The sequence below is a fragment of the Notothenia rossii genome (assembly GCF_949606895.1).
Source record: "Notothenia rossii genome assembly, chromosome: 9".
NCBI lineage: Eukaryota > Metazoa > Chordata > Actinopteri > Perciformes > Nototheniidae > Notothenia > Notothenia rossii.
Window position 1 is genome coordinate 59,709,759 of NC_136907.1, and position 14,332 is coordinate 59,724,090.

Genomic DNA, 14,332 nt, shown 5'->3' on the forward strand with positions numbered 1-14,332 from the left:
TATAGTTAAAGTAGGGTATGGATAAGTTAGCTGAAGGTTTAGCTAAGGCAATTTATCATGGGAATACAAGCTAATACTGTGCTTAAAGCCCCTGTCACACTGTCCCGAAATTGACACCCGATGGACACACGAATATGGAATTGTGAATTTCGCACGAAGATGGCCCCGAACCACACACAAAGGCAACATTTACATTACATTTAAGACCTACAACTGCAACGAAAGTAACATAAACAATTATGTTAAAGTATTATGATACTTTACTGATATTTTCCGACTTTGTTCTTTACTTTCTCCGTCTTTATATGTAGAAGATATTAAGTTTTCTCCGTCATGTTGTTTCCATAGCAACAACAACTTCCTCGCCTTCAAAATAATATATTATATCCTTTTTAGTTTCACAGAACACAAATTGGGTTATTTACATAATACGTTTACATGATTTTGTTGTGCAATAAAACAACCAGATGGACACACGATAAAGGAAATGTTCAAATTCGGCTCTGATCGTAGCAACATCGGGCCATTCGTGAGGGCATCTTAAGCCATCTTTGGCATGCCAAAGATTTTGCCACCGCTCCCGAAGTTGCTGCCGGAGCCTGATAAATTCCACCGGCGGTCATACGATGGCTTAAGATGCCCGAATGCCTTACGAAGGGCAAAATGGACACACGAAGTCAACACGAAAATGAACCTTCACAAGGTCCTTCGGCAATGCTTTGTGATGCCAAATATGTTGCCACCGCTCCCGAAGTTGCTGCCGGAGCCTGAGAAACTCCACCGGTGGTCATGCGATGGCTTAAGATGCCCTTAAGAATGGCCCGATTTTGTTACGATCAGAGCCGAATTTGAACATTTCTTTAATCGTGTTTCCATCGGGTGTCAATTTCGGGACAGTGTGACAGGGGCTTAAGGAGACACTACAGGTGAATACATTCAAATGTGTATAATCAGTGCTTGAATTGGAATGAAAAAGGTGCAAGTAGCACGCATACTCTAAATCAGCAACTGTTTCAAGTCAATTTATTTATACAGCCCAAAAACAAGAATTTGTCTCAAACTCATATAGTATCCTATATTGCTGGTGGGTTTGTCTCTTTACTGTATATTTTAGAAAGGCTCACTGTACTTAAACAAAATGACTGGGGAGTGGATCTAACACAATATTTTTTTTAAATATTGAAGTTAAATGCATCAATCTGGTGCACTTTGAGAGCAAAATTAAGAGATGGATACATCTCTCAACATCCATATAAAACAGAACACCACAGATTTTCTATTTCTTTATGGATATTTTTACAAATCACTCCCCTTTTAAACTTCTTGTCCCCTATAGGATTTGAGGTCCAGCCCCAAATAAAACATGTTCACATGGAAAGGTTCCCAAATACATATGCACACTTTTTTTTAACAATATCCTATGTCCATATGTTTCTATTTAAGTAGTAGATTTAAACTGCCGGGCTATCGCTAAGGGCAGCAACGTTGTAAATATTGATGATACATCCAGCAAAACGCCCCCCAAAAAAACTGGTAGTGGCCTGGCTGGGTGTATAATTCCTGGCCTGACCTATGGTCCCAGTTTGGCCCTGCTGACACATCACACACCCATACACTAAACACATTACTGATTAAACTGATATCACAATTGAGTTACTCTCTTTAAATAAATATACTGTAATTGGAAAATAATCATGTGTGGTGTCCTTGTTTTGTGCGTCCTTGAGCAAGGGCTCCTTATTGTTGTATGTAGGTTATTCTCGGTTTTAGAATGAAGGGGGAAATAATGAAATAAAGTAATGTATTAAGACTCAGTGCAAGTTATTACTTTCTTCCTTTACTTGGCATTCTTCAAAAATACACAGACATTGCTGCACATCGTTTCACGTCTTTGTACAGCCTTTCTCAGCAGTAGAGTAATGTGTTGGCGAACCTTTGTTTCCTCCTGACAGCTCACTTAAAGGTATACTCAATTCAATTCAATTAGCATGACCTCAGTTATATAGTATTGCCAAAGCTCTGTATAGTTGCAACATCTATACAAAACATATACAATATATATATATACTCCCCCTTGTGGCCAAAGGGGGACACAACTCTTGTCTTCAGATGTATGCTTGAGTGCAGCAAAATGTAGCACAGTGACTATTTTGTCAACTAAACATCATAAAACAATACATATTTTAGTAAACGGGACATTATAATCTCCGCACATTAACTCTATATTTGCCTCTGGGGCCAAAATGAAATGAAATAAAATAAACAATATATAGGGGTTGCTTCTTCTCTGAACTTCTATGCATCCCTCCATATCAAATAAACCATAAACAAATACATAAAGTCGTGTTCACTGCAGCAATCTATTTCACCACAAAACTATATGGAAACTTGGCGATATACAGTGGCTTTTTTTCCTGGAGAACAAGGGAAGACAGGCTTCTCCTGTTTTTTCAGCATTTGTTATCATTTTGATAATTACAAATATATGTTCTTGTCTGTGGTTGTTTTGGCGTTCAGGGCATACAAGAGGTGTAACATTATTTGAATACCAAAACTATATTGAAATATAGTCTAGCTTGAACAGCAACTAAGTAGCTGTAACATTACTGGGCTATTTGGTGATAACTAAGTAAAGTAACTTCAGACGCGCAACGTCACATAGCTTCTCAGACTAGTTTACTCAAAAAGTAAACAGTAAAAGTACTTGATTGTACTTGTGCTAGTAGTCCAAGTAGTACTGAGTCCAACAGTATCAATTTAATGTAGAACTTATTGCAAAACATCATTTTATCCCTCATCAAATATAGCAGAATACATTAATTATTGTACTCGGGACGGGAGTTTGTCCGAGTATTACTCAAAAAGTACCAGTGGCAACTGGTCATTAGTCCACTAGGTGGGGCTGTGAAAATGAATGAAGTTGACCATCTACTTCAGATTTGGTTAATTCATTTTATGTCATATATTTTGTTCATCTTCTGTGTTTTTCCTATAGGCTATTGCTCTTCTGGATCGATTGATATTGTGACCTCAGTGATGAGGGTCTGTCACGCTCCTGGGTTCATGTCACGGTTGTAGTTTTGTAGGTTTGGGTGTTTTTGCTGTTTTCCATGTCATGTTTTCCTCTGGGTTATTGTCTGGTCCTTTTCCCTGTGTTTTTCCTCTTGTCGTTAGTTTCCCTGGTGTGTCTAGTTATCTGATTGTGTTCACCTGTGGCCCTTGTGTTTCTCCTCCCCTGCCCAGCTGTTTCTTGTCCTGTGATTACCCTTCTATGTATTTAGTCTTGTCTCCTCCTGTGTTCAGTGTTGGTGCTTCTTTTGTGTGTGACATAGTTCACGTAGAGTGTTTTGTTTGCTTAAGTCCTTGAAATAAAGGTGTTGTCAAGTGTTATCTGCGTTTGGGTCCTCCCTGCTTCACTCTGCTTATCAGGGTCTGTGTTTAGACTTTGAGAGAGTATTACCCAAAAAGTACACGGTAAAAGTACTTCATTTTATTGTTGGTAGCAGTCAAACTAGGACTGAGTCAAACAGTGTCAGTTTTATTAAGAACTTATGGTACAAATGACTTGTATTGCAAATAAAGCATAAAATCATGCATTATTTTACTCTAGTACAGCGATTACCGTAAAGGCACTATTAATAGCGCACTCAAAAATGAAGAGCTGCTGATTTGACCAAGCGAACGCGACGGCTGAGTTGACCGCAGTTGTATATGCTACCAATATGAAGCTACAGCCAAGAAATATCAGCTTAGCAGAAAACAATTGAAATAACTAACGTGAATTCTGTTTTTTCTGGAAAAAAAAGTTGCTGCGCATGACAGAGAATCATTTGGCACGTCAGCCTTTTACCTTTCCCAAAATGTCAAACTATTAATGAGTAATGTGCTGCTGCCTATCTTGGCCAGGACTCTCTTGCAAAATACATTTTTAATCTCAATTACACTTTTTTGGTTAAATAAAAAAACTGTTGAAACCATAGCCTCAATGGTGCACATTCTTCAACAACTGTTCAATAACTCAACTCCTAACTAGCATGCAGTGAACTTGGGCTTTTCTTATTTTATACCTGTTTTTTCTTGCTTCTATTAACTGTCTCCTTTCTGTTCCACAGAAGACAAAGATTTTCTGTTTTGAAGAAATAAGTATTAATTAATGACTTTATCACCAACCCTACAAACAATAACCTAAGTAATCCAATAGGCCTTTGATTCTGTGATTCAATGTGCATGTCTCATTTTGTAACTTGGGTAAAATAGGCCCTAATTTATTGTGATTACCCTAATTATTAATTTACATAATCCAAAGGCAAGTCTGTCTGCCTGTCACAGTTTCTAACCATTGTGTCCGGACATGGACAAGTTCTCCTTCAGTTTTTGCATGATGGTAGAAGGTGTTTTGTGCTTTAAGAAAGGTAAGGAGTTGAGATGGACAGGAGAATAGATTACTGTGACTGTGGACTGAATTGTAATGTAAAATTAGGGCTGAGATTAATCAATAACATCCTTCAAAAATAGACTGTTGATGAAAGACAATACACTCCACATTCCAAAGCTTCCTCTTCCTCTGAATTTAGATATGTTTTGCAGCTTAACAAAATATAAATATCCAGAATCACCTTTTCAAACCAAAATAGAGAGTGGTAGGGCTTTGATCTCATGCTTTGCAGATTACCAACCTAGAGACCTGACCTAAAATATGTAGAAACAGAAGAAGAGTAACAATTCCGGTGGCAATACACTTCTATGGACACAAGATGGAGGCAGTTGACAAATTATTTCTTAAAATCGGCGGGGAAGATTCAGGTGATTACCAGAATCTATCATTTCATTATGAGGGTTAAGATCATGTAAACCCCAGGCAAGAAAACCCCTACTTTATTAAGAAGGGTGTTATCAGGAAGTGGTAGAGTCATAAATTGTTGAGACAAACAATTTTAAATGAGTCTAATGGGTATTTCCCATATTAGTTTTGACGTTGAAGACAGATAACAAAAACTAATGTATTTTGAATTGTACTTGGGACATTCCACAAATCGTGGTTTATCATTCAGTTTTACTCTTGATAAAAATACGATAACCTCAACAATTTGTCAACAACCAGGAAACAGAATAACTTTTGGTTTCATGCAAGATATGTAGTATTCATTATAAGCCCCTATTTATCATCAAAAGGTCAGAGATTGTACATCCTCCTGCTCAGCCGGGTTCCTCCCATCCCGTGAGGGCTGCCAACATATGTGTTAACATTCACTTTGTGCAATGACTGAAGTCTCAGCCTGAGGAATTGAAACCAAATAACTGCAGTGGCTTTAGCCCTGGTGCTCTTTCTTAGCAGACTATGCTCCTTAATCTTCTAAATATCCCTGCCTGTGGTGTAGCACCGTAAGCATCTCAGTATGTGATGGATAATCAATGACAAAGATAAATAGGGCGATGCAGCTGGTCTGGGCTCAGATCAGCTCAGCTCATGAAATCCACAATGTATACAACCAATGCAACTTGAAAAATGTTATTTATTCCCAGTTTGGGCACACATACAGAACAAAATATAACAACATAATATTGAATTGTATTCTAATTATTATATGTTAAAATAATTGTGAACAGGATTTGTTTCTTCTCTGTAGTATTTGTGTGTCTAACATAAGTGTTGGTAGAACAAATTTGGTTTGCTTCTTCATTTTATAATTATATATTTTTCACTCTTTTTCTCTTTTATTATTCTTTAAATGAATTGTTTGTTTAGTAGAAATGATTCCACACAACCAATAAAATGCATGACACTATTGCTGTGGATCATTAAAGAAAAATGGCTGAATAGTGGGATACATTCACATAGCTTTATAGTAAGACTATTTAGATCAGGGGTGTCAAACTCAATTTAATCGCGGGCCACATCAGCATTATGGCTGCACTCAAAGGGCCGGTTGTAACTTTAAGACTATATAAAAATACATATATAAATATATATATAAAACAATGTATTACATTACATGATTGCCTCTTGGGTTATTATCAGATAGGGTAATAACTTCATAATTAATACGTGAAGGCAGAAGTCTGGGGCAAATAATTGCAAGTTAGTGAGAATGTCACAAAACGGTTTAAAAAGAAAAGCCAAATTCTGAAAAAATAAAAAAGTCAAAATAATAATATGACATTTTGAAAAAAATGACATTTTGAAAAAAAGTAACATTTAAAAAAAAAGAGTCAAATTGTGAGAAAAGGGCCCATTCTAAGAAAAAAAGCATATTTAGAAGAAAAAAAAGTCAAATTCTGAGAAAAAGTCTAATTTGAGATGCATTGTGGGACATGTAGTTTATGGGCAACGTGCTTCTGTAAATCATCATGTAACCGTGTAATAAACATATCATATTCTTTGCTAGCTCTTCAGGCCACAGAAAATGAAGTCACAGGCCGGATTTGGCCCCCGGGCCTTGAGTTTGACACCCGTGATTTAGATATTTTAGCTCAATCTCTGACAAATCATGTTTTATTATGTCTTTCATTTTGGCATGCTGATGGCTGATTCATGATGCAAATTATAAGATAATTTTCTCAACAGCATTACATTACATGTTACTTGTTAGACGCTTTTATCCAAAGGGACTTACATACTCAATACTGTGGACAATCCTCACAGGAGCAATTTGGGGTGAAGTGTCTTGCCCAGGGACACAACGACATGCTGACCCCCTGATCCGGACACCTACGGACAACCCACTACGCCACACGCCACCCCACAGCATAATATTTATTGTCAGTATTTTTAAGCTGAGTTGATTGGAAAATGCAGCTTGGGAGTCATAGTAAGTCTCTCCCCTGTACATACATGATTTATGACTGATGAGTCCCATGCCAACCCAATTTGTGAAAGAGCCACAAAGTCACAAAACAATGTCATTGGACATTGAATGGTTAACACCACTATTGCCGTTTTTGGAACCGCAATAGCCAATAAAAAGTGTATGCGTCAGTAATTTGGTATGTCGACATCACATGTGCAACTGTAGTACTGCAAGATGTGCCCATTAAACTGAGGCTACATTTGTTCTAGCTGCTCAAACAGGGGTTACTAGAAGTCAAACACATCGTTTAAGCAATCAGACAGACATATGTTTTCGTATCCATAACGCATCTACAGAAAGAGGTCAAGGTGAAAGTCATGGTTAGGCTAAGGTCTTTGTCACAAAAGGACATAAGAGCTGGGGTCCCTTTTCCCTCCCAGCTGTTTCCAGCGCTTGCCACCCTCCCCCTTAACACAATAGTATCTGCACAAGAGAAAAAGTTTTTGCCCGGTGATGACTTTACCAGCTTGGGCAGCCATGGGACTTGGGGAGGCCAGGCAGATAGGAAATGCAATTAGAATGCACAGTAAAGAAGGAAGATTAGCAGTAACAGACAAAAGAGGTCACAGTCCTGCAACCCCAGGTGAGGAAGGAGGTCGTAATCATAAGCACCCGTTCCCTTTCCTGCATCAGGAGGGGAGGGTGGTGGCTGGGCATGTTGCGACACAATGGCCCCTAGTCTAGGTGGTGATCTGTGCTGTCCACATATTGAGGGTCAAGACCCCGAAATAAAAAAACAGTGTTAAGATTAATAATTTGTCATTTAGCCTCAAACTGATCATCGATGATCGTGATCCGAGTGTGGCCTCAATGACGTACTTAAAAAGTCAGAAGGTATGAGAAGACCCAGAAAGGCTATTAGATAGTGTCCAGTTTATATGCAGATAACAAAACAAAAAAATCTCGCTGCATCTTTTTTTATTAATCACACTAATAATTTGACTGTGGGGTTCTTTTTCAGCTTTAAAACAAGTGAAGGGCCTCTCTTCTACACCGTCTGATCTGCGTTGTTTAATCTGTGTTACGCTTAAGCATGAGTAATTTCATATAGTTAACCCAGTACAAGCTTAAAATAATTTGGACCAAAGTTTAACTTCAAGAGATTTATACATTTTACATTTGAAGAACCATAACAATTATTAGCACTTATTAAAACAATCTTATTTACCACTGGATGTATTTGTGTGTGTTTGTTTTGTAATGTTTTATATATTTTGAATGTTGTCTTTGGTTTTGTTGTAGTAAACCACTTAGGCTTCTAAAATAAATGAGGGACTGGGTGCTGTACAAGTAGTTAGAAAGCCCATCCCATCTCGTAAATCAAAACAACAATAAAATAGGTTCCAGGGGGTTGTAAGATCTCCAAAACAGCTGGGAAAAAAGGTGGGAAAGTTCATGTTGCTGTTCAAATTCTGTTTAAGTATATGACTTGTTTCAAAAGTTCAGATTTTTAAACCATCATACAGGATATAGATGTGCTGAGTACAACAAATTGACAAAAATAATGTTATTGTATCATTGTCCTCTGTGTAACTTAAAACAATAGCATTCCCAATGGGAATGCAGGGAATAAAGAAATGCCAGGATTGACAGAAAAATGCATTGAGATGACAGGAAGCATGTTTGCACAGACCAGCATCATCATGATAATTTTCCAGTGAAGTCGCGTCCTGTGTCTCAGTGAGTGTAATAAAGCAACTCCCAAAAGCATCGAACCAGTTGACCTTTAATATCCTCGCTGCAACCCCTGCAGTAAACCGCACAACACAAATGTGGAAAAACACTTTATGTTAAACAAAGGATATCCTTTAGACGGAAAAGAGCTCTCCCTTTGCGCAAGTCTAAGTGCTGTATTTATTAATTGGCGCCAAACACAATACACTCATGGTTCTTGAATTTAAAGTACGCTCTGATCCTTTCGCAATCCAACAAACAGGATGTTTGTCTGGCTTCATGATGGTTTGTTTCCATGCTCCATGGTTATGTTGTACAGGTCCAAAGGTTTGTAAACTTCAATTTAACAAATGTTATGATCCATGTCAATAACATATTAGAACTCCATAACAGAAATGTAAGGAAAGGGCCATTTATATCTCATAAAAGTAAAACATTTTTGTTATTTATTGGTATCTGTCTCTTTTTCTCGGAAACTAAGCGAATATAAAAAATACAATTTGTCCTTTTCACTGTTTCAAGACTTGTTTTGGGAAAATGCCAGAGCACTCATCAGACACTATGACAAGCTTCATCCATGTATTATTTTATAAGAGATATATTAAGATTATATTTAGGCTATGGATATCCGTGTTCTCTACTGTTAAGTTGTGGCACATTGTTTTTAACAGCAACATGTATACAAAAGTGTTTCCAAAAGTTCCTCCCATCCTTCTCAGCTGGCCTGTTGACAGGCTGTCAGGTAAACATAAGCATGCTGCAGGGATGACATATTACTGTGCCAGTAAATCTTGCATGAAACATTCCAGGAGTGGTCGGGGAGTTCTTTGTACATAATTAGCAACACAATAGGTGACTAGGTGACGCACATATAGGGACAAGTGATTGTTTCCGGGTCTACATTTGATAATATCTTGAATTGCTTGTTTATAAAGACAAGGCGGCCACAGTTGATTTGCTTACCTTTAAACAAATACTTTATTTTATGTATTTACATTTTAGAAATATAACATGTGCTTTTTCTCTGTGAGGTACAGTATACACACACACACACTTCACATGTTACATACAAAGGTGCAAGAGTTATTCAAATACTTTTCAAAATACATATTGAAGTAAAAATGGTCACAAACACTGTATAATATATGGTACATTTATTGATATAAAATATACACTCAATATGAGAAGCTTGCATTTAGCTGTGTATAATAGAATAATAGATGCATTGGGAGATATATCTCTTTTTTTTTTTTTTTTCATTAAGATGGACTAACCCATTATTCTGGAGAGGGCTTGTTTTTCCCTGGAAAAATGAAGAAAAAGGAAAGAAAGAAAAAGTTATAGCATGAATTTTAGGTGTAAAGCTGATGATTCCTTTTATTGTTTGTAGCCGTGATTTCCATCACATCCTACAGCTTAAGACATTTATTATACTCACTCTGGTTCAGAGGGGTTGATGATGCGCTGCAGATCCCTCAAGTGCTGAGCAACACTTACTGTTGGATAAACATAAAGTGTCATTAGCCATCAATTAAGCTGAACTCAAGCTTTACAATACTACACAAACAGTTAGCACTGAGATCTACAAAGGCTACAAACATCCAGCTATGCATTGTAAGTTTGATGAGGAATTATAATGGAGATTGTTCAAATAGATAAATAGATACTTTGAATTATAATGGATGATTGCAAAATGATACTCATGATGTTTGTTTGAAAAGGACCAGTTCATCCAAAATATCCATCTATTTACAGATTAGCAGGGGCATGCATTGTGACAGAATGTCATTTTTTAAAACTGGATGAATTGTTCCTGAACTTAAAATTCTCTTAGAATAATAATAATAAACTGCAAACATATATTCTTACTTGAGCCACCTCCCAGTCCACTCGTTCTTCCTGCACCAGAGGACGATCCAAGTCCAGTATTACTATTCCCAGTTGATGGTCCTTTCCCTGTTGCACTTCCTGTCTTACTTGGCCCATTCCAACTAAATCCAGAACTTTTGCTCGTGGATCCAGTCGACCCAGAGGACGAACTAGAAGAGCCGGTACCAGTTGATGCCGGCTTATTGAATGCTGACCAAATGGAGCTACTTGACCCTGATGATGAACTTGAAGAGCCGGTACCAGTTGATGCCGGCTTATTGAATATTGACCCAATGGAGCTACTTGACCCTGATGATGAACTTGAAGAGCCGGTACCAGTTGATGCCGGCTTATTTAATACTGACCCAATGGAGCTACTTGACCCTGATGATGAACTTGAAGAGCCGGTACCAGTTGATGCCGGCTTATTGAATGCTGACCAAATGGAGCTACTTGACCCTGATGATGAACTTGAAGAACCGGTACCAGTTGATGCCGGCTTATTGAATGTTGACCCAATGGAGCTACTTGACCCTGATGATGAACTTGAAGAGCCGGTACCAGTTGATGCCGGCTTATTGAATATTGACCCAATGGAGCTACTTGACCCTGATGATGAACTTGAAGAGCCGGTACCAGTTGATGCCGGCTTATTGAATGCTGACCCAATGGAGCTACTTGACCCTGATGATGAACGTGTAGAGCCGGTACCAGTTGATGCCGGCTTATTGAATGCTGACCCAATGGAGCTACTTGACCCTGATGATGAACGTGAAGAGCCTGTCCCAGTCGATCCTTGCTTATTCAGCCCATTTGATGCAATCTTTGAAGCCGATACACCTGCCCCTGTCCCATAGAATGAGTCACTGGGAAGTCCACTTAATCCTGTCTGAAATAAAATAAGAAAAATTGATGTTAATAAGGTGTTATTGAGGTTATGGCTTTTTAGGTTTTCAAGTATTTGTTTTAGAAGTATTGACAACATGCAATGAAAACAAACTATTGAATCATTGAATTGACTACATGATTATATTAAATTACATTTTCAGTTTAAGACTCAAACTTCTTGGTTTAAAGAACGTCATAGAGATTCATATTTCAGGTTCTTAAATTTGTTCTCAAACAAATAAATATCTGTCCCAGATCTCAGCCTTATGCTCTTTTCTACTTGAATGACAGACCATTTCCCTCCCACACTTCCTCCTCTTCATACAAAGCTGGTTCATTCGCAAAAACAAGTCAGGCTGCGTTTATCTAATGCATCTTATGCACGTTAAGCACTCAAACACCCAGCTTTGTTAGCAATTTAGTATAGTTCTAAAGGACTTGAATGAGGAAATATGTCTTCAGATACTGCAGAGATAGAGAGTTTTGGACAAAATGACCTAATAGATGCAGAAACGTATGCCGGTCATTACATATAATAAGGGTTTTATAGTTAAAGTCAACAACTCTGCAATGCGATTATAACCTGTATAGTGTATGTGCAATTCATTTATGAATATCCAATGGAATTCAAAGTGTATTTAATCCGCTGCTGATTACAGCGGGCAGTTAACTTCCTGATTGTCTCAAATTTTCACAGGGGGGGTTTTACTATTGTTTCTTGTGATGTGGAAAACATTTAATTATTTAAATATTGATTAATATGACAGCTACTTGTGCTGAAGGAAGAATGCAAAAGCAAGGCCAGCTTGTGACCCCGAGAGGTCATGCTACTTTTAACACTCCTGAAAAGCTCATAACAGTTTATGTAATCAGTGATGGCAATTTCTTTTTCTTACCTTAGACACGCATGACACATTGAGATGCCTATTTTGCTCTGTCAGGTGATCAATCACTTTACTCGTATACTTCACATGGTTGTTCAAGACTTCTATATCTCCATGAAGCTTCAATTTTTCCATCAGGAGTTTCTCCTTCTCCTCATCGTCTTTCTGCTGCAGCTTGTCTAAGTTCTGCTTGTGCTCGCGGATCAGACCTGTGCGGTTTGTGCTGCACCTGCGGTAGTCGTCAGACAGTAGCGTGTTCTCTGCTTTCAAGCGGCTACTCTCAGCCTGGATGTTTGACACCTTTTCTCCCACATTATTCAGGTAACGCTGGAACCTGTCCTCCACTTCCATGGACAGGCTGGTGCAATTGCTGCGGATCTGCTCCAGGTGTTCCCTCTGGTTCGGACAGGTGAGCTGGAAGGCGATGTGTGAAGGGAAAAGGGAGTCAATCTTCTCCAGGAAAGACTTGGAGACATTGGAGATACCGCTCAAGGACTGGGAAAAGTCATCTTTGCATTTTTGTCTAAAGAAATTAACTTCCTTTTCATGAGAGGATTTTTCCCTCCGCAGATGGATGGCCTCCAAGTTAATGTTGTCCCTCTCTTTGACAGTCTGGTCCATTTCCCTTCTCATTCTCTGGATTGTTTGTGTGAAGTTGGACTCCACAAGTTGCATCCTGGCATATAGCTGTTCACTCGGACCACAGTTACAGTTACCTAGAAGATTCACTGCTCAGAAACAAAACAATAAGAGCAAAAGGGAAAATATATAGACACAGTTAATAGTTATTAGGTTGTTTTTTGGTTCGCACTAAAGACATGTCATACTTACTAGTTGTTGGGATCCTGTTCTTGCAAACAAGCAACTCGGCAAGGCAATGTTGCTGTTTATAGGAATGTTGAAAAGACAGTATTTTAGGGATTTGCTTTGACAGTTGTGAAATGGAAAGAAATAGGGAAAACTATTGCTCATTTACAATAATCAAAATTACAACTTTAACAATGTCATAGACATTCTCAGACATTTAAAAGTGTAATGCTTATTTTTCAACTTATCATTTTAATAAATATATACATTTTAAAATCCTATTTGTTGAAAGAAATAATTGTATCTAATCAGCTCAACTTGACTCAAGCATTGCATTAAACCCACAAACATATATAACCACCTTAATTTCTATGGCTAGGAGTTCAATTCCATATGAGATAGTGGTCTTTAAGTAGTCACTTAAATACAAAAAGTAATACTACAGGAATGTACATGTTGGATAAAGAAAAAATGCTTAATAGGTTACTCACCTGCTTCTTCTCCATTTCTTGGATAAGAATCGATGAGATGTTGGCCAAGTAGCGGTTTTTAGCCAGGTCCCAGTCATTGCGACCCTTCTCATTCAGGGTGGTGTTGAGCAAACTGGTCAAGTTCTTCCTCTGCCTCTTCAGGACGACGTTCTCTATGGAGAGTCGGCTAAAGCTCTCCTCCAGGTCTTGGATGCGAGACGTGGATGGCGAGTCCTGCGTCTTACCATAGACCAGAAAGAGCACGAGGCTGACTATGATAAGAGACTGAATGAGCGAAGAGAAGAAGAAGACAATGCGCATGTAGTAGCCGCAGCTCTTGCCCTTGCCCTTTGAACGGTACTGCAACTTCTTCTGGCTCGCCGGGCTGCCCCTGGAGACCTGGGAGTAGCCACTGCTATACATGATGGCCAAAGAATGGTCTCAAAAAAGTGGTAAAGCTTGAGGATTACTATGAGTGTCCAGCCAAGTTCAAACAAGGGTCATCTCTAAATCAAAAGGATAGACTAGTTCCTCCTAAGCACTCAGAGCAAGACAAATTAATTAATAATAAAAAGCTGAATTATTTCAGACCAGCTTGTGGATTTTACAGTCTCTTAAGTTCTGCGCCCCTTCCTCTAACAAAGCCAAACACACTACAGACGTTTCCTTTCAGCAGTGTTGATCGCATGAGAATTTATCAGATTGTGAGTGAGGTGTAAACATGGGTCTGAATTTATAAACTTCTCTGGCCACACACTTCCCATGATGGGAACCTGGCCTCTGTCCCCTCCCTCCCTCCATCTCCCTGCCCCTCCCTGTGCAGAGATTATCAGCACACACAGACTGCCAAGCATATGTTTTTTTGTTGACTACATTTCATAGTTGAAAATGT

The 14,332-nt window shown here is 38.4% G+C and overlaps 1 protein-coding gene across 2 annotated transcripts; it reads right to left on the reverse strand.

Moving 5' to 3' along the window:
• Window positions 1–9,476: 9,476 nt before the first annotated feature.
• Window positions 9,477–14,133, reverse strand: plvapa (plasmalemma vesicle associated protein a). 2 transcript variants are annotated; one of them, XM_079649444.1, is made up of 6 exons: window positions 13,462–14,133; window positions 12,995–13,046; window positions 12,176–12,891; window positions 10,392–11,280; window positions 9,961–10,018; window positions 9,477–9,825 (listed from the first exon to the last, which is right to left on the reverse strand). In XM_079649444.1, exons 1-6 carry the CDS (start codon window positions 13,861–13,863, stop codon window positions 9,792–9,794), a joined length of 2,151 nt encoding a protein of 716 aa, XP_079505570.1. In that variant the 5' UTR covers window positions 13,864–14,133; the 3' UTR covers window positions 9,477–9,791. The 2 variants fall into 2 exon arrangements, with proteins under 2 accessions (XP_079505570.1, XP_079505569.1); XM_079649443.1 differs by having other exon boundaries at window positions 12,176–12,894.
• Between the last annotated feature and the right edge of the window lie 199 nt (window positions 14,134–14,332).